This window comes from Nesoenas mayeri (genome assembly GCF_963082525.1).
Source record: "Nesoenas mayeri genome assembly, chromosome: 2".
NCBI classification, from domain to species: Eukaryota; Metazoa; Chordata; class Aves; order Columbiformes; family Columbidae; genus Nesoenas; species Nesoenas mayeri.
The window spans coordinates 143795374-143816429 of NC_137543.1; the positions used below are offsets into that span (position 1 = coordinate 143795374).

The following is a 21056-nucleotide window of genomic DNA, read 5'->3' on the forward strand; positions in this document are numbered from 1 at the left end:
GCCCAAAATGGTATAATAGCTTTAGTTTCTAACAGTAATGTAGCAAGTAGTAACTAATCATGAGTACATCTTAAAATGAAATTAGGGAGCATCTTAATGGATTCAAAGTCAGCTCATCCTTTAATACTGCCATTTGAGACTCTTTCTAATTATTTTTTCCTCCTAGCTTTCCAGTGGTTTTTCATTTTCTCTTTTCATTAGAGACCTCTTGGTGAGATTCTTTTCTCATTTATACCAGTGTAAATCTGGATTAAGTCCTTTACATTTAATGACGTTATTCTTGATTTACTTTAGTGAGTCTGAAAACAGAATATGACCCTTTTTCATTTTCAGTAACCAAACTGTCTTTCTTAATTTTGAAACCACACTGAATCAAGCCTAGGTAGGAAAAAAGTCTGCAAAGTTTGAATAGACTAGGTTTTGTTATTAAGAAAAGACATTCACTAAAGAGGACAGTGTTCTGCCCTCCAACTTTGTAGAAAGGTATTGCTTTGAAATGCCTGGGATTTTAAATTACCTGCCAAACAATTTAACTTTGGATGCTTCAGAAGTAATCTGATCCTGCAGTGGAAGAAAAAGAAATCAGTTGCTTTTATACTTTACCCTTCTAATGGTGATCACCAAGGAAGACTTTGTGCTGTACCTGCAGACCAGCGTGTAGCTGTTGGTAACAAGATTCAGTGATCCCCCAAGATTTGTTTAGTGGCTGCTGCCCAACAGCATCATGAGCCTAGCATAATGTCATGGCTGTGGCTGTTTTGTGGTCCCCAACTGCCCCTCAACAGCATGAAATATCATTAGTGATCAGAACACAATCAAAATGGGGTATTGTGGGGACAGAAAATCAAATACAATGTTTATTTTCAAAAAAAATAAAATTGTTTACATTTTGAATTGTCATTGAAAATATGATCTATAATTTGTCTTCACTGTTTCTCCTCTGATTTTCCTGTAATGTTTCTATATAGGTTCCTATATCTTCCAGCCCTCTTTCCAAGCAGGTTGTAAACATTGTCATTATAGGAAAAGAAGTGTGTATCAGCATATTTGGCAGATAAAATTTTCAGTAGGGAATAATCATTTTAGGAGAGCTTTTTCTGCTGACTTTAAGAAAGTGTTTCCCTACTTTCCTGAAAACTGTTCCTTTTGACAGAAACTCGGCTTGCTCACCCAGAGTCTGAGCCTTCCCAAATATTAATTAGTGTGAAAATACAGAATTTTTAAAGAACTTTTCCTTCCCAGAGGCATCACAGTCGTACAGGCATTGTGTCATCTACCTTAAAAAAGATCTATTTATTTCTCTATTTATTAGCTGGTTTTTAAAGCAGGCATCAAAGATCCTAATGAAAATTGATTACAATTTCTTAGGACACTTATACCCAAAGTTCATAAGAGTTTAAATGAAAAGGTTGCTTCTATTTGAACCATCAAGGTAAACTACTCAAGCAGAAATTATGGCATTTGAAATAGGAAGTCATTATTGTAGTAGTCCTGCATAAGCATACCGGAATTTTGTCCTACACATTCTCCCATGGAGCAGAGTATGTTAGCAAATTCCTGTACAGAACTAGGAAGGAAGAACAGTGGACAGATCTTTTAAGGAGTGGTGGATCAGCAGATCTTTATATGAAAATTCACAGATCCACTGGTCAACGGTTTTAGATAAGAGCTATTTTATCCTCTCCATTGTTAGAACTAGTGGTAGCTATAGGTCTTTGAGAACAGCCATCATCCACAAATTTAGAAAGAGGGATTCATTCCCCCTGCTGCTGCTGAACTGTGCTTCTTCATTCCTGTAACAACTACACAGAGTGGATTTTAGTATGATTTTGGAGATGAAAATTACAGGGCATTGTTGAAGTTTTTTATTAATAATTTATTGTTGTATCCTTCATACTCTGAAAATTCATTTTCTTGTTTTTGCTGTTACAGCGACGTCCAAGCAGGTGGCCAGCAATGAAATTCAGAAGAGGTTCTGGACATCCTGCCTATGCTGAAGTGGAACCAGTTGGAGAAAAAGAAGGGTTCATTGTATCGGAGCAGTGCTAAAACTTCTAGGACAGAACACCAGTACTGGCCTACAGGTGTAAGACATTTACTTTTTCTCTCTTTAAAGAAAAGAAGCCCTAAGCTGCTGTAGCCTGATAGAAGATTTTGGACAAGCTTAGTCCAAGAAGAAAAACTATCTAAGATACCAGATTACCACTGCACAGTAGTTTTTGTTAGTGGACTGAGACACAACGGTTCATGCAGAACACTTGTCAGTGGACACCTACGGTATCAGAACTATGGCACAAGTGCCATGTTATTGGCTTTAGGTATGGGGGTGCACAGTAAATGAAAATATAATAAAGCTTTGGTGCACAAGGGTATTACCTTTTGGTTCAAGTGTTCTTCTCTGGTATCTCAAAGACTGAGTGAGAAATCTGTACCCTTTCAGTGCAAAGAGCACTCATCAGTGATCACAGGTAATTGAGGAAAGTATCTCAATGCAGATAAAGAAGAAAAAAAAAAAAAGTAATTTTCTAATACTTCTATAAATGGATGTGAAATGCACTCACTTTTTAATTATAAATTAAACTATCCACCTAACTGAGTGAGTCACAATGTATGTGCTTTCCAGGAGTAGTACAATGTTTCTTGTACATTGCTGATTACTTTCCTTCTAAACAACTCATGATACACAAATTGGTAAGAAATGAAGACAACAGAACTTTCAAAATGGTGAAATGATTTTATTTCATGGGAGTTCACAATGAAATTGGGCTGATTTTGAGTTTCAATACTCACTAAAAATTAATTATCAGGTTTGTTTCAAGGGATAATTTCATTTCTGAGCAGCAGACTGAAGTAACAGCAACAGATACGTTTAGCTTCAAGGTATCTTACAGATCATTTCTTAGGTAATGTGAAATGAAAAATAAGATTGTAAACAAATGAGTTTCTATCCTTTGCCATTTCATTGTGAGTCCTTACTGAGAAGCACCACAGACTTCAATGCACCCCTTCCCGAAATTCAGATACAAGTGTTATTGAACCCTGCTGATTCATACCGTGATTTTGTTTAATGCACATAGTAGTTGCATAAATATATATAAAAATATATTTTTTTTTATAGCTAACACAAGGCGGGCTCTTGTGACTGTTAAGACTGCATTTTTGTCATCCAGACAAAGGAAATGGATTGCATTACTGCATAGTTCCACTGAGTTGTAAAATAATCCTTAATATTAGAATATTTTTATGTTGTGTAGGGAAGGTGGTTCATGTAGTTGCAGTACCATAACCTATCTGCCTATTGGAACCACACTTTCTTTAATATTGACCCTTTCCCTCCCTGTATAGGGAAAGGCAAGACTATAAATTCACACCATCAAAACCAGTTAATCCTTTCATGGAAGGGGTTAATAGAAACTGAGACCCAGATCTTCCATGAGGAGTGGGAACCTAAATACTTTATGATCTGGACCTGAGCTATTAAAATATTAAATTCAGGTATTGTATGTACATTTCATCATAACCATTGACTATCCATTTTTTACATACTTTACAAGGCACTTGAATCATTTTAAAGTGAGGTATACAGCATTTGCAGTTTCGGATCTCACGCAATCAAAAAAAGTTGTAGATACCACCTTAATGGTACAGTTATTTACACTTCTTGTTGATGCTTGTATGGTCTAAATTTGATTACTTAATGCTGTTTTAAAAAACAAACAAACATTATTTTTACTTGTTATTTTGTTCAGTAAATAATACAATACTATATTTTCTGTATTCTTTTATTTTGTGTAACACACTTTTATTTTCATCTGTTTTAAATCATCTAGTGTGAGTCTGAAACTGTTCAAAACCTAACTGATATTAATCTGAAGGTACTAACAAACACATTGTCTTGAAGCCTGATGAAAAGCCTGTGGCAAGTATTCATTTCAATTTATGTTGGTCTGCTGAGCCCTGTTTCTAATAAACTGGGATTAAGTTGCAGGCTGTTAATTCCAATAGCAATAACCAAATGTATGCACATATATATCTGGTGACACTCATTTTTATTAAATAAAAAGTTATCAGTGCACATCATCCAGACACGTATTTGGTGTGCAATATTTATTATTAGTTTTTCTAGGAATATTGGAAGTCATCAGCTAGGGTTCATTGGCCAAATGAAGCAATTGTAGAGATTCCATTTGAAGCATGATGGATTCCTGTTTGAAATATTTTTTATTTCAGAGCACATCTTGGCAAATTATACTGGGAAATTTACAAAAATCTACACAGTGCTGCAATAAGTTCAAGGGATATTTCATATAATGAAGAAGATTTATATTACTATGGGTTTACAGATTTGCACTTTGGCTGATTCACTCATGTTTTTCTTGTTTTTACCCATGTATGTAATACATGTCACGCAGTGAAGCTGACAGAATGTTTGTAACATGATTAGACAAACACAACAGTAATTTTAAAATCCATCATTTTGATTAGTTTTGTTTTAAGGCCCTCTTGCACAGCTGAAGGATGTTTATTAGTATTTACAAACTAACATGCATTTCATACTCCTTTATAAAATAATAGCAATTATTTTTTTCATTCTTTGTCCACTTCTCAGAATTTGGTGGCAGATCTCACTGGTCTATGGGGAGCGTCATAGTGTACTACTTTGGACTTTTTTACCATGATGTTATACGTTATGGATTATAACATGATGAGTTGCTGGGTTTATTAAATAAGATTGATAGGCATATGTTTATGTCTGACAAGAACTGATATCTGAAGAGAAAACCTCCTGCATACTAATGGATGTATATTGTCTCATTGGTGTCTGCTTTGATATATTCTGTGGTATGTTCTATTTATCCCAGTAGGCAAAAGTTAATTAAGTAATCTGTTGCTGTTTTGTAATTCCATCTGGTTTTCTAATTTTTTTAATAATTAAAATTGCCACATTAAAAATTATACAAATACTAACCTATAGGTGTGATGAAATATTGAAATCAACAGAGAATCCTATTGCTACAATTTTATGAAGCAGCAGGTTAATTGATCCAGACCGAAAAAGTGTCACATAACTCCCCTCTCAGAGATCCAGCTGAAAGGTTATTCAAAAATTCATAAAGAAATTTCCATCCAGATCTCTGAAACAGTGGCTTAACTAGCATTCCCACTGGTCCTGCATTTGAAAGTACTTCAGAATATTTCATTTGTTTAAATGCTTACTTACAGACACATTTATTCTAATAGCTATTTTAACTCTTGAACTTTCCTGTAAATTTGTATATCTAATGCATGTAATGATTGCAAGATCTCCCAAAATTATTATTTCTTATTTTTTTCCATTTTCATGTTAAATGATCCATAACACCTAACACTCTCAGTGCTATGCTTCAGTCCATCCTGTTTCACAGAAAAAAAAAAAAAAAAAGGAAAATTTGAAATACAAGGATTTAAAGCACATTACTAAATAGACCTTTACATCTTAGTAAGATGAAACAATAAATCAGATATATGTATTCAGACATTAAGAAATTCTGGAACTGCAGAAGTAGCCAAATTATAATTTTATTTTATTTCCATGTGCATACATATAATGATGCAGTCTTATTTAATTGCCTGCTATGTTTCTCTGTGCACTCTGTGATGCATTGAACATGGAGCATGCAGGCTATTCATAAGAAGCAGCTATTCCACATTTTTCTTTCCTTGCTCAAATTTTGTTGCATTTTGTAACATACTGCCCCAACCCTGCTCAGAGACTTCAAAGACTTTTTTCTTTTATTTTTTTCATGGATTTTTCTTCCTTACCAATCGTCATTATGCTTGAGGGATACATACATCTTGATTTGTTTGTGTTCTGAGTATGCCTGTGAAGGGAGACAATTTTCCAGAGAAGACCAACGTGCAACGGTTCTTCCTTTTCCTGCAATTGCCTTCCTCATTTTCAACAGCTTCTGCTACAGAAGACATAGATGTCTTGTAAGTTATAACCTCCTTCATTGTGCTCTTATAATTTGACCTCAGATCAAGTGCATTTTCTACAAATAATGTATGTGATGGAATTCTGGGGAAAAACATAATACATCACTGTATTTTGGAAAATTGTGGAAGCCAAATTAAATTTTCACAAACTGAACAGAATATTTGACTTTGAAAACTTCAAAATTTTTTCTTGGTCAAGAGAGTTCAAACCATAAAAATCACTACACAAGTATCTGAGCCAACTGAATAATTGAATCATTGGTTTGCCATCCAAATGTGGACATCAAGGGAAAAGGAAGTGGTGAGCCAGTTTGCCAGTGAGCAGGGAAGATATTTTCTTTACACAAGAGTAATAATGCTTCCAAGGAAAACATGAGAATATTTCTATATTCTATTAGAGCACCTCTTGGGTAGGCAAAAGAAGTTGTAAATGACAACATCCATCTTTTTTATTAGTAGAGAATCTCTAAATAAGACTCTGCAAGCAGTTGTCATGAGCTGGCAGGGTTTAACATAGTAGGTGGGTGACAGGAGCATGCAGAATATCTCATGTTGTCTCATGTTCCAGCTCACAGACCATCAAAGGAAGATTTCACTTTGAGTGCATACTATGGCTGAAGCAATGGCTATGTTTTTATTTTCTGACACCAGCAATGAAGTTTTGTATAAAGATTTGGCATCCCCCCAGAAGGTATCTCAGCTGTGCAAGATCATAGTGCCTACAGCCATAGTTTTGGCCATTAGAAGAAGAACTGGAATAGAGCACAAATTCAGCTCAAATCAATATTTTTGCTCTCCAGGAATTTATTCCTTCCAGTGAGGAGAAAGAAGAGCAGCAAGCACTGTTATTCAGAGTAAAATCACTGGAATACTTATACATGTGCACCTTCTTGCAGAGAACTAATTGAAGCTTAAAGCCTAAAAAAACTCGGGAATTAAATGCTACTGAGTGATAATGTAACATTCACCCTAATTTTCATATATTAGACAGAGATTTCAGGAGCTGACACCTGCTACTACTTTTCTTTACAGATTTAATGCTAAATTGGGCTTGGGTGCTGTTTTGGGGGGGTTGGGTGCTTTTGAAGTAGGCAGAGGAGAATATGCAGGAGGGGAGGGCTGTCAGTATCCCCATATGTTTTAGAGGCAAGGAACCTTATGTACAGCCTTGAGAGCATCAGTACCATATGCCAATGGCACCGAGTGAGGACACATGAGGTCTTCCTTCACGTCCAGCTCCATCATTTAAAAAACAAAAATGTCACCAGAGCAACTAGATTCCATCTAAACCTGCCGGAGTCCATTTTTCGTCTCATGTAAGGTTTATGTCACCCCATAAGGAAAAAAAGCTTGAACCACAGGCAACATTTTAAGGTAGAACAATGTGCCCATAGTGCTTTACTAGAAGCCAAATATGACAAAGTGGGAGACAGTTTACATAAAACTATAAGGGTTAAATAAGATTTTCTCACAGCAGCCAATATTTTTATGGGACAAGCACTAACAAAATATTCAAGTCCGTGAGCTGATTCGACTCGATTTAGACAATATCATGATCCTGAAGCTGGCCTTAAACTTATCAGTTTATTGTCAGATCTTAGGAGAGGTTCTTGACTTTTTCATTTTTATGGAAATGAAAACAGTTGAGGTTGCCAAGTGAAGTGAAGTAGCTTTCTGATAGGAAGAGAGTCGCATCTCTTGGCACAGTTGTCTTCTAACTAGACTAGATGCTTCCCTGTGCACAGCTCATTTCAACAGGTCCAGTACTGACTCCAGGGTCTTTCCAAGACGTGTTTCATGTCTTTCAATGCAATTCTCTGCCTTCCAAGATTTTTCAGTACCTCTCTCCTAGAACACATTTTGTTCTTGTCTTTGGTTCTTCTCTACCTCTGATCTAACTCTGCTTTCTCACTACTTTGCTTTCTTGCACTCCTCTAAACTCTGAATGCTGAAATGACCACTTTCAGTGACACTCAAAATAAGTCTCAATCTGAAGAAAGATCCACTTGATTTTTCTTCTGTATGTGGGTTCTGGTCAATAACAGCTATCTGAAGATAGATTTTCCTGTTATAGACTGAATTCCATCCATGGGAGTTAGCAAGCTAAATTCTGAATCTCTTGGAAGCTTTTTGTTTAGACATTTTGGTCAAACAAATTACTGGTCTGTCCGGTGGATAACTTGTCCCAGATATTTTTTAATGCAACAAAAGGACTTCAAAAGCAGGCCTCAAGACATTGCTTTTAATTACATGCATTTAACTAAGCAGATATTTTTGCCCAATTCATGTAGATGCCTGGTTCTCGGTTGTCTCTCTGGGAAGATAGTGTTTAGGGATATTCATTAAACTCTTCCCATAGAGTTTCTATAATTTCCTTTGGAGTAGCTCTTATTTTTAAGAAAAACAAAAAGGCTCTTCTATTAATTGCTTATCTCAGTTTGAAAGATACTTAGTTTATTGACTGCTTGGGTGGCATGTTGTTTCCTTAGACACCTAGAAGCTATTACTACTTTCACTAATAAGCATCACATAAGCCTATCTCGCTTTGTTTGGAGTGCTGTTTTTCTTACTCGTTTTTGTTTTGTTTTGTTTTTTTCAATAAGAGACATTAAATTTTGTTTGGGAAGGTAGCAAATGATGCTGTGATCCAATTGTTATGTTTGAGTACACATCAGAAATGGTGGCCTTTTATCTAAGTTTTTCAGCTCTGCCTTGCTTGTGGGGACATTAGGATCACACCACACACTGCTCTTTTAGTGACAAATGCAGCTTTCTCAAAGGAAGGAAATGGTGTGTATTTTATGGTCATCTGTGTATTTGCACAATGGCCTGTTTCCAGAAGGAATCCTCTTCCTAGAGAGAGGAGTCTGGCAGTCCAGCTTACAGAGTGTAACTGAAAATAACTCTGTAAACCATGTACAGCTACAGTGTCACTGTATGAAATTACCTCCAGTGCTCATCAGACTCCGGGCTGGGTCCCCAGCCTGGCCACAGCCCCTCTCCAACGTGGGCTGTGGCCCAGGGAGGAGCCAGGGCAGGAGATCACAGGTAGACAGCAGGCACCTTGCTAAGGCTTCCACTCTCCAGAAAACAAGGGTGACCATGCCACCCCCTGTCTTGTCAGCGCTGAGGATGAGCACAGAGTCTTCTCGCCAGCCTGGTGAGGAAAGCACAGTGGGCCAAGACAGGAAGCATGGGCACAGCCTTGTTTCAGTGCAGGATGGCACACTGCAGCCACCAACATGCACACTTGCATGCTGTCACATGCACCCACTTCTTCCAGCTGCTGTCAAGGATGCATTTTGGGTTTCAAGTGTTTTCTCTGTATAGAGCCTTGAATAGTGAGCAGTGCAGACAATACAAAAGCAAGAGCACTCTGTTACCTTAAAAGATGACACAGTCATTTTGCTCTGTTTCTCTCTGTACCTCCCGTAGCACCAACAAGCATCCCTGCTGTGAAGACCTGATAGATCTCCTCCCAGCACTTTGTTCTCCTCACCTGAGGTGTAGGTGAGCATGTCAGTGAAAGGTTGCAAGTGCTTGGGGCTTGACTTGGCCTGCAGTTGCTGCCTAGATGGAGCTAGGCATGACAAGGAGCCTGGTGGGAGCTGACAATCAATCTTTTTAAAAGATCTAACATCTAAAATTTTAGCTAAGGATGTAAATTCTCCTTAGTGAAGTGACTTTGGTATGTAAAGTTGTTTGACTGAATTATGCTGCTGAGTTATCCTTCACAGTGTTGACCTCAAGGACCAGAGGAGCATATGACATATCCTTAACACTTACCAAGAGCAATGGTCACAGCAGAGAGCTCAGCAGCCATCTCCACCTATACTCAGGGCTAATGGTGATCTCTGACCCCTCTTAGAGACTGAGTCTAGCAATTAGATCATTTGATCATGAGGTGACAGATGCAGCTGTCAGCCTGGGAGGCATGTGTCTTCATCCAGGAGGGCACCCCAACTAATGGCATGTACATTAAGCTTCCCCAGCTGCTTTCTAAAGAAGCTGCTCCACACCATGGTGAACAAAAGATGCAAGAGTCTTTGGCCCCAAAGAGTGAGTGTAGGACAGGATTAGCGAGTGCCCAACTGTAAAAGGTCTGTGCCAAGGAACAAGGAGTGTGCTGGGTCCTGAATTCTGCTCTAGAGGTGGTATTTGATATTGTACATGTAGGAAGCAGTTTCAAGTTGCAGCTCTTACTCAAATATACACTTAAATCAGGGATGCTGGACTCCCAAAATCAGTAAGATATGGATTTTCAGAAACATGCTGCTATTTTACTAGCAAAACACCCTTGCCTTTTTTGTCACGTGGTTTTTTATCAGCTTCATTCTCAGGAATCCAGTCCTCCATTATTTAGGTCTACAACATTTGCTTGGGAATTTAATTCCTGGAGCTGATGTGGAAATGCTCTGAATCACTGTATGCTGTTCCCTGACTTGCTAGGTGCCTTAGGAGTGAGGATGTGTAAAACATAACTGCAGGTTGCTGAGATATTAGTAATGAACATCACTGAGAACAAAGAATACACAGATCCACACACAGCACAAAGAAAAAGCCAAACTCTTCTCTCTGCTACACAACAGGATATTCTGAGCAAGACACTAATGAAATCAGATGAACCCTTCACTGCAGAAGCGATGAAGTGCTGTGTGGAGGCTAGTCTAGCCACCATTTACTCAAATGGTTTAGCACTGTCACCTTGTACTTTAGAAACTAAATGATGTATGGAGTTTCTATTTGTCTGCTCTGTGTCTTCTCTCCAGCCACTGCCTATTCCAAATTGGAAATATGTCAGCTTTTCTACTTATAAGATACTACATACACAAACCCAAGGTTTATCAACACAGTTGTTTTAATAAGAGTTCTATCAGTTGTCCCTATATGGAAAAGCAATGATACTTTTGCTTAGAGAAACTCTGAGCCGTGTTTTTGTTCCTTTCTGCAGTGGGTATTAATAGTTGTACAGCATGCAGAGAGCTCAGCTGAAGTATTAAAAAGAATGTCAGTTGCTACAAGTGATAATGGGAAAAGAGTGAGTAAAATGACCCTCCACCAATACTCCTCACCATATCTAGTAATACTTAGATATTTTTGTGAAAACTGTAACAGAACGAGTCTGAGTGTTAAATAAGCAGCAGTACATTTTATCTGAATAAAGGTTGTCTTTCATTTTCCATGGTTATAATCATAATCACCACCCAAACTATGAATAAAAGGCAAACCTTTTTCATTAAGTTTAAAAATATGAATGCTTGCTGGATTTATAGCATTAGTAGTTTTTTTCCTTGCTGATTACCTGTAGGATGCCAGCCTGCTGTGCTGTGTATTATCAGTAAAAGCACTTCAGATGTTTTGAAATTCATTTTCTATATTAAATTAATTCAATCCTTGACATAAGCACTAAAACCACTGCAAATGTTTCAAATATTGGAAGGAGTATTAGCAAACATTTAGCAGTGGCATGTAAACACTAATAAAAATTTACAAGTAAAGATCCAAAATACAAATGTCTTTTTACACATTTTACTCAAAAAAACTCCAAAGTGTGGAGGAAAAAAAAAGTTATATTTCAATACATTGACAAGCACCTTTCTTCATTAACCTTCCCACTGACCTCAGGGACAGAATGAAGAGCATCTTGGGAAAGCTAGATCCAAAAATGGCTATTTATCTGAGAAAGCTCGAGTTCCCTCCTACTGACATTAAATTGGAATATGGAAACCATTAAAAGTCATCAGTTACTGAAGTGCCCAAAAATAGGGTACTTTAGCTGACTGACACCTCCTAGGGAGGCAAAGGGATGCACAACTGGAGAGAAAGAGGAGAGCTTCATGGTATGCCCAGCCACCATATTGAAACTTGTGAATACCCAAATCCTCATGGATACTCTGTTATATCTTGTTTTCTTCCTTCAGAGCAGATATACCAGCTATTGTAACCTGCAGAACGCTTTACCCTCTGGCACTACACAGCAGCCAGTCCTGTTATTGCCCACCACTTCCAAAAAAAACATCAACCGAAACATAACAACAACAACAACAAATCTCAGCTAATTCATTACAGCACTTGAAACATTATTAAGTTTTTAAAACAGTGATTAGTTGATTAGTCAAATGGCTGGTGGAGGGTGTGCTGGTAGATTTGAAATGAGAATTATTAGATGACATGAGCATGACATTCTTGAAAATAAAGAGTAGATTAAACATCTGTGTCAGAGAAGCATTACAGACTAAATGGAACTAATGCCATGAAATACTGCTCATAAATATAAGTGCTGCTTTAGCTATTACTCTTTTTTTTTTTTTTTCCCCCTATTTTAGGGGTTATGTAACACAATACACAACTTTACTCAGGATGGTAATTTGTGTCATGCTCATATATGACTTTGGCAGAGACACAGTCCCTTACAGGAAAACATTGCTGGCAACCAATAAAAATCCCTGCTCCAAAACACATGCGATTGCATTGAAAAGAAAAACAGAAATCCGGCTCACACAAGGAATTTTCTGGTCTGATGCCTGCCCACACAGACATCAGTGAGGGAGCAGGTTGCTGTGGAAATTGGCAAATCCTCACAACGACAGGCAGTCGGTGAAGCAGTCACTGGGAGCCTGGCTGGGGAAGAAGCTGACAGCTGGTCGTCGGCACAGGCAAAAGCCTGGTCCTCAGGGGGAGGGAACACATGCCATCAGCTCTCCTGCCTCAAGGATATGTCACCCCTGAGGCCCTCAGACCCCTCTGCTCTTATCGCAACAGAGACAGAAACCCAGAAGGCATAACATACTCCTCCCACACGCCACTGGTCTTACCAGTGGAAGTGAAGCACTCCACACTTCATTATTGGCTTCAAAAACCTAATGGCAAATGGCCATGCGACCTCCAGTTCCTCTTGCTGTTGGTATTGACCTTGAAAAGACTTGGATCCCTGAAGTGAGTTTCCAGCATCAACCTTACTGGCATAGCAGTGGAATAAGGAAACAATGGGAAGCAGAGCAACCATGCAGAAAGAAAACACAACACAACGTGGCATTTCTGGTAGCAAGAGGTGGAGGTGAATTTCCTGCCTCCAGTTTCTTTTCTCTGACTTTTGTTTTAAGTGCTAACTGGCACAAAAATGTTCAATTTGATAAAAATTCCTGAAGTGAAAGTGCAACTACCCTTAGCCTTCCTAGGAAGGCTGAGTGAACAATCAACACAAGTGAAGCCAAAATTAGAAGTTGTTTCTGTACCTGAAGTACTTCAAAACCTCCAGAAAACATTTTAAAATGCACACATAGAAGAAACCACAGTCATTTACTTTAAAAACCCTTGTTTTTAAACACAAATTGTAATGGGGGCCCAGGAGAGGTCAGACTGTGTCATTATACGGATATTATGCAATGACCTCCTAAAGTCAAGCCACCACAGCCTCAGCCCAGTAATAGCACAGATACCCTTTATCATGTACCCAGCTAGCTCATGTCTGTCTGAATTGACACATGGCCAAAGGAAGCTCCTGTCTGCTCACCTCTCACCCCAGAACAGCTGTAACCAAGTTCTTTGTATGAATAGCTATGAGATTTCTACTGCAAAGCCTGAACTTTCCAGTTCTCAAGTTCAGCTTCTCACTTCTGCTTTTCTGAGGACAACACTACAAACTGCAAAGTACAATCTTATTTATGGAATGCTAGCAAGAGCTCCCAGGCTCTAGAAGTTTTATTTTCCTTGCAGGAGGTGAACAAGCCAAAGTGGAAGTGTAAGCAGGTAAAAGCACACAAGACAAGTGTGAGTAGAAACACCAGGATAAAGCAGTGTCTGATTCAATATCAAACTCAAAACTCCAAGTGTAATTTGACCAGCGACAGCAAATCTGAGCATTCTCCATTTCCATTCTTGCAGATATGCCAGGAAATAATGAGATCTCTGTACAGGACAACAATCCTGGGAGGAATCCTGAAGTACTGACTGCAAACAGAGCCAGGTTTTCAAGACCCATTGGCAATGCATTTTATTGTTAATAACTCAAGCAACTCTGTTTCCAAACATTATAATCCAAGAGGTAATATTTTATTTCAATACAAACAAACAAACAAGCTAGTCTTTCCTTGTGAGTTTTCCTGGCACTGAGCAGCAAAAGTCACTTTATTTCTTTTGCCCTCAAATGAAATTCAAAACTCAATGCTGCCAATTTAATTTTGTCCAAAATGCTAATTGGATCCGAGATAGGCTAGTTAATACTTCAACAGGGATCCATCTTGCAGCCCCGGGTATTGCAGAAGTTGTTTCCAAACAGTGGTCAATAATCGGACTACATAAACTAAATGGAGAGATAGGCTTATAATGCTCCAGGACTGCTTCACTGATAGCAAATGTGAATTTAAAACAAAAAGTAATCCTCTTTCTCATTTCAGTGGAACTGGAAGTGAGATAAAGCATCTGACATATAGATTTATAAGAAACAGGACAAAGAAAATGCTGGGTTTATTTATGGACTTACAGATAGCTAAATACATTTCTAAATTAGATAGTTTACCATAAAATATAATCTTTCAATTTAGTTAAATGGAACACAAGAGAATAAATTTATCTGGGAGGAATTTAATGTAAGGTCTTGATCTCTGTAAAAACTTCTGTAAGGAAAAAAAAAAAAGAAAAAGAAAAAAAAAGTTATATTTCAAATTCGTAGACCTCAAAGTTAATTTTGTGTTCACATCCTTTCATCCTTTGAATAAGAGGCCAGCCACCACACCAGAACTCTTTTTTTCTATATATGTGAATGAAGCAGTGTTGCATTTATATTCTTCTGTCCATGTAACTTCTCACTTTTTTCCCTGTTTTACATCAAGGCTGCCAAAAGTGTGATGAATTAGTCTTTTTTTTTAAATACTATGTTAGAAAAAATATGTGATACATAAAACTCCATTTCTTGGTTCTCAAACTAGTGCTAGTTACTTGTGAAAGTATGAAAATATACTCTCATAAGTTTCTGTGGACTCCCAGCCTGCTATTATTTGGCTTTCTGATGGAGAACTTTGAGGTATATCTCAAACTATTTCCCCAAAAAAGTGCATCAGCCTACCAGACCAAATTCATATTCATAATAGGTTCACACCATGGATGAATATGACTATCGGTTATGCTGCCAAGTTCAAATGAGATGTGGTGATCCACAGAATTAGGGCTTTGGACCAGTAACTTGACAAGAAAAAAAATCAATAAAATTACGTTTAGAAAATATCATTCTGAACTAATGTAGAGTCATAACATAAAGTGTCTGGTAAAAGTGTCATTGTGAGTATCCAAATCTTTTGTCCCTGGTAATTTCAAATGTAATTATTTTGTTTTATTGGATATAAAGCTGGTTGTATCTTTGACTAAGTATTAGTCTGGAAAAATCATTGCTGCATCCTGAAGGTTGATAGGACTGTTTTCTTCCCTATACATTAGCTCCACTAATACAGGTTGCATAAGGCTAAACACTGATGTCAGATGTCTAGGCAGGTGGCTTGTTTTCCTCTTCTGCCTTGAGTGATACTTGTGAGTTTTGATTGTCCTCTGTGAATTTGCTGACATCTAACACTCATCCAGGAACTGGACTGCAGGAAACAATGTGCTGGTGAGATGTGAGCAGAGGTACAATCCAGCTTGCTCACTTTTTCTGCCTTGGCAAATTGTGCTGCCTGGAGCAAATGGATTATTACAAACCCATCTTCCTTCACCATATGTATTAATACACAGATTAGCTAAACAGGGAACCAAATCTGTTGAATAAGAAGGGGTCATTTTTACACAAGACCTTATCGTGATCCAACCTTATGTAAAACAATAAAAGTGACAGGAAAAGCATTATACACTGTTAATAAGGTTTTCAGACAAGCAGAAATAACTGGAATGTCATGATTATCTGATTCAGAAAATTCACCATTTGCATCTATAAAGTCTAATAAATGTGTGGAACTATAACTTCTCATTTCTTATCTATTCACTTTTATTATAAGTAGACATTTCCGGCTGAGCGTTTCATTATGATTATATATTGCAAGTCTCAGGTAGATAAAGTCATGGGGCTTTTAGTGTCATGTCTTTTACAACTGCCAGGTTGGCTATAACTAACCTGTAATAAAAGGCCTGTTACTTAGATGAACAATATGAGGCCCAGAAGATATAATGATTTGAGTACCCCAGATTCCCACATATACTGCCCAATAGATGCTATGCCATTTGCAGTGTTTGGTTCATTGGTGAGTAACAAATAAAATACATGTGTATCAATGTTGAATTTGGTCTTGGTTATAAAACAAAAGTCATCATCTGTTCTTTTTTGATACAAAAGAGCATGAGACAGACACAGATGAAATGTGCATGTACTGCATGATATCTACCCCCATGCAGACCTTTCAGCTTTACTGCAATGCATTTTTCTAGCCACAGTCATTAGTGGACACAAACACTCTCAGTCCTTCTTGCTATTACCATTAGCTGTGATTAAGCTCATGGTGTAGCAGAACTTTTTGTGATTGCTATAGTTTGTTCATCTCAGGAAATTTGTCTTTTTTCTCAAAGTTATTTTATTGTTACTGTGGTAGAGCTATTGCAGAAATGTTAATTTTTAGTTATTCTTTCTACCATAGACCTTCTGTCAGTGCAGCTCCCCCCAAGCAAAATCAAAACACCAGCTTGTCCAGAAATGATAAAATTTGTCATTGCTATGGTAGAAATATCCCTCACTCTTCTTATTTTCTGGAATAATTTTCAAAAGCTCTTGCTAAATCTTGAGAGTGGAAAAAAAAAAGTCTCAGAGCTTTCAATTTCTACTCAAGTTCCCGCCAAATGAAACCAAAGAATTAGTGACCTGTGTCATTGATTTATGCTAACTATGCTTGTTCTTACCATCTCATCAAGTCCAAAACTACAAAGGACCAAAGCACCAAAGCTAGCTGGTGTGCCTCCTACATGTTTGTGGCCAATGTATAAGCAAGCCTTTACCCCTCATATTATGCTGCACAAAATCTATAATGGTTACCAATAAACTATATTTTTCTCTTAGGTATCCCATTTTAACATGAAATCTTTTTGATAATTGAAGGTTACAGCTCACTTTGAATGCATTTCACACTTCTGGCATATGGTGATAGACACCATCAATACAAATCCTTATAAACTGATATGTCAATCATGTAGAAAAACATCATGAAGAGGAACTCCACTCCCAATGCCATACAGATCTCTCAGATCCTGTTGCTGGTGAGAAGGCTTCCCCGCATCTGAGCAATTGTGCTCCTGCAACCCCATGTACTGTCCCAAACATCACCATAGATGCACAGGTTTCTAAGTGCAGTTACAAAGTAGAGCTCTCATATAAGGAACTCCAGGCAATACTATAATCTCTACCGTATGTTAGAGGGTATGCCGTAGCATGCATACTGACATTATATTCAGACCTGAGGACAGACCAAACTCCGGGCAGAAGCCAAACTACCACAGCATTTTTCACCCCAGGCAAGTGCAAGTTCTCTGCTTCATGTGCAAAAAGCCCAGCACTGAAGGTATTGCTCAGGGAAGTGTCTTTTTGCTTTTGTACAATGGGACATTATTTCAGACAAAAAGTTCCATACAAATGCTATGTCAAAGTTACTACTTTGTTAATTCTCCTCTTTCACTGCTACATACTCTAAGAAACTAAATTGGCATAAAAATTTCATGTTAGATGCAAGAAAGATCTTGTGATCTGACTGCTAGTTGGTGGCATACCTCAGCAAGCAAAAAGGAGTTTTACAGTAACCTTCATCAACAGCATATCTTAACTGTGCAAGTGCAATTCATTACAACTTACAGAAGAAGTCTTGCCCCTTAAATTTGATTTTTAAGCATTTTTATTTTTTGTTTGAGCCTCATCTGTCTTTTCCAATTTTAGGATCAAGACCATGAATAACACTGGATATGATATAGGGAAATAGTGGAAAGTGGGATGGAAAAAGTTTATTGATTTACTAATGACACATAATTACCGAGCAAATGTGTAGTTATCCTGAACAGCAACACCAGACATGATTAAAATGTTAATGAACACCGAACTTCTAACAGTCTTTTATAGTTAATCCCCAAGGTGTGAGTCCTTCCCCTTTGCACCCACTACTCTCTGTGCTTCTTTTCAAGATGACACCTTTTTTTAATAGACAATCTCTTCATAATGCCCAAGTCACAAGTGACATCAAGAGTCAGTGATAAAACCAGAAACTGAACTGTACTCCCTAAATCCCATTCACAGAGGCCAGCAATGCAATAATCCTTTCTCCCTTCACTCTCCTGTGCTATGACTGTAATGATTTTATCTTTCATAAATCTATTAAACTTTTTTTTTTCCTCAGCAAAATAGGGTGGTGCAAATAACTTTTTATTTGGTTAGGAAAATATGGAAAGTCACTTTCAAAATCAGGCCTATAATGCACATTACTTATCTCATACACTGCCTGTAAGTATTATTATTTACAGTAGGATCAACCTTCATTATTTTGTGAAGAGCCAGTTACCAACCTCATCAGATTATTACTAATTGCAGTATGTACGACTATTGACTTAGCACAGGAAAAACAGACGTCAACTGGCATGTGAAATCTCCTGTTGCAAGAAAGTTAACACTGTTGCTGCACAACAATTTACAAATCCAGCCAGAAGTTAAAGCTTACAGAGCCGTAAGTTTTCTTTATGTTTTGGTGGGGTGTTGTTTCTTGGGTTTGGTTTGGTTTGATTTGATTTGGTTTTTGAATACTACTCCCTAGAACTGTGTTTAAAGTCTTGGTGCCATATTTTGAACCAAGAAATTGCAGGATGAAATCAAAGCTTGAGCTAATCACCTAAAAAATGAAATTGAAATTTATTCTATATCTAAAAACATTGGACATATATATTTTAGGTATGCTTCATATAAAGCTACAGGTGCCAAAGCAAAGCAGTCTTGATTGTTACACTTATGGAATGGACAGTACTAATTTGAGGTGTTTTGGTTTGGTTTGGTTTTTTTCCAGTTAATTATGTATGTACAACAGAACAATGGTTGCCCTGTTGTCTTACATAGTTTTTAGTATGTCTCCTTTATTTTCTGCTTTCCTTAATTCTGTTTTCAGAATTCTGTATAAACATGAGGGCAATTTAAAATAGTATATCACTCTTAAACTTCAGTTTCAGAGGAAGATGGAGATTTCATGCCAGGGACCCTGTAAAATGATGATTCATTGAAATTCAATCACACGTATGTTGTAACACTGATCTTTTATAGCTTTCTGCAGGCTTCTGCTAGAAGATTTATAGTGTGTGGTATACTATTTTCCAGTCCTTCAGTGTTCCAATGTTAAAAGGTTTCTGACCTTTAAAGAGCCAAATTTGAGGGGTTTATTAACACTTTGTCATTCTAGCTCATCAATGTTCCCATACTCATCACTATTCTTCTTCTGGAAATACCTACCTGAGTGTGAGGATGGTAGACAAGGTTCCTTTATTTCCAAATGTCCTTCACACACGTATTTATAACTTTTCCAGAACATCAGGGGATTTTCTTTTCACTATGGTGCTGTTCATTTTTCTCCCTCAGGTGCTCCACACATTCATGCATCCTGATATATGTTGAGCTTCCAGAGAAGTCCAGGAAGTGCAGCCAGTCACTTCTTGCACAGAAAGCAAAACCAGAGTGCAATCTTTATTCCTCTTAAATTAATTTGACTATTGATTTGGCCAAAGGAACACATTACATGGAGTATTGTTGTTTACCTGCTGAAAAGGAGTGGCAATGGGCTTTCTTACTGGGATAAAGAACATTTCTTTCATGGATGCATTATAAAGGCTAGTAGAGAAAAACTGATACCTAATTAGAGCTGATTATTAATGGTTGGTAACTTCTTTATTGGGAAATCTGAAATATCTGTTATTTAAAACCAGAGATTTTACATACAGTTAAGAAAATTCCACCCTAGAAGCCTGAATACAACTTCTGAGCCTCATCTTACATAGAAGGTCCTCTTTCTTCAGTTCTAGAGGCAAGGGGTATATGGCTCTGAATTTTAATGATGATGGATTTTAATGGTCCAGGCCTTCTGGATTTGAGCCGTAATTAAAGATCTACTTGATCAGGCCATTTGCTTAATAAAACACAAGATTGGGAGACTTATAGGTTAAATGTGAACCATTGCACAAAGTAAAAATCTTAGAGCCACATTGTTCTGAAATGTTCAAGTCAAAGGGAAGATGTCAACTTCAAATTGCACTGGCAACAAGTAGTACTTGATCTGTGAAAGCCAGCAGATGACAAAAGATCCATCTGCCCTAGCTTTCCAAAAGACAAAATCAAATAGGCAGAGAAAAGTAATCAAGTGCGCTGCTAGGGCACATTACTTAGACATTTGAAAATTTACCTTCTTGTTTAAAACTGAGTTCAAATTTAGAGCAATCACCATCAGAACACCCTCTCTTACGGGCTGTGCAGAAAGCAGGGAAATATATTTTTTCAATCTCTTCTAGCATCACCAGCCAGTGTAGTTTTCTTTGTTCCTGATTTTGTATTTCACAGCAGCTAAAATATTCTTAAAATTGAAACCTACTGTTCCAGATGCATTGCTCAAAGCCCAGGGTGGAAGCTTGCAAAGGCTCCACTTGCCCATGAAAGAACACCTGAAACTGAGACCTTCAAGGAGGTCTAGATTTCTAATGCAATTTTTTACATTTTGCTTATGAGATGTCTTAGGAGACAGGATGGACAATAGCAACGGATGTGATTACCCTAAACTAGGCTAAATATACCAGACTGAACAACAGTTTAATGCATGGCCAAAATCTCACATTAAAAAGGCCATACTATAGATGTCTGCTCTGACAGGAAGATTATTGACTAGTATGAGGGGGGGCTGGAGGGGGAAGGAGAGTAGTAATTGTCAGTAATAGAAAGCCATCCTGGAAATAAGTATAGCTTTGGTATGGCAAGGCTGGCATTGCTGCACATGAAAATATCATTGATAACAGGGTATCCAGAATAACCTATTTTTTATTTTTATTAGAAAAATCAGACTGTACCTGACTATTTCTCCTGCTGCTCATATCCTGTAACT

The 21056-nt window shown here is 37.6% G+C and overlaps 1 protein-coding gene across 1 annotated transcript in view; it reads left to right on the plus strand.

Annotated features, from left to right (window-relative positions):
* The window catches only part of PLXDC2 (plexin domain containing 2), a gene marked incomplete at both ends in the record, with an annotated part of 263909 nt that extends 261860 nt beyond the window's left edge, over positions 1-2049 (plus strand). The window contains one exon of the mRNA XM_080338898.1: positions 1933-2049. Coding sequence (XP_080195024.1) covers positions 1933-2049 — 117 coding nt within the window. The remainder of the gene's footprint in view (positions 1-1932) is intronic.
* Positions 2050-21056: the final 19007 nt, after the last annotated feature.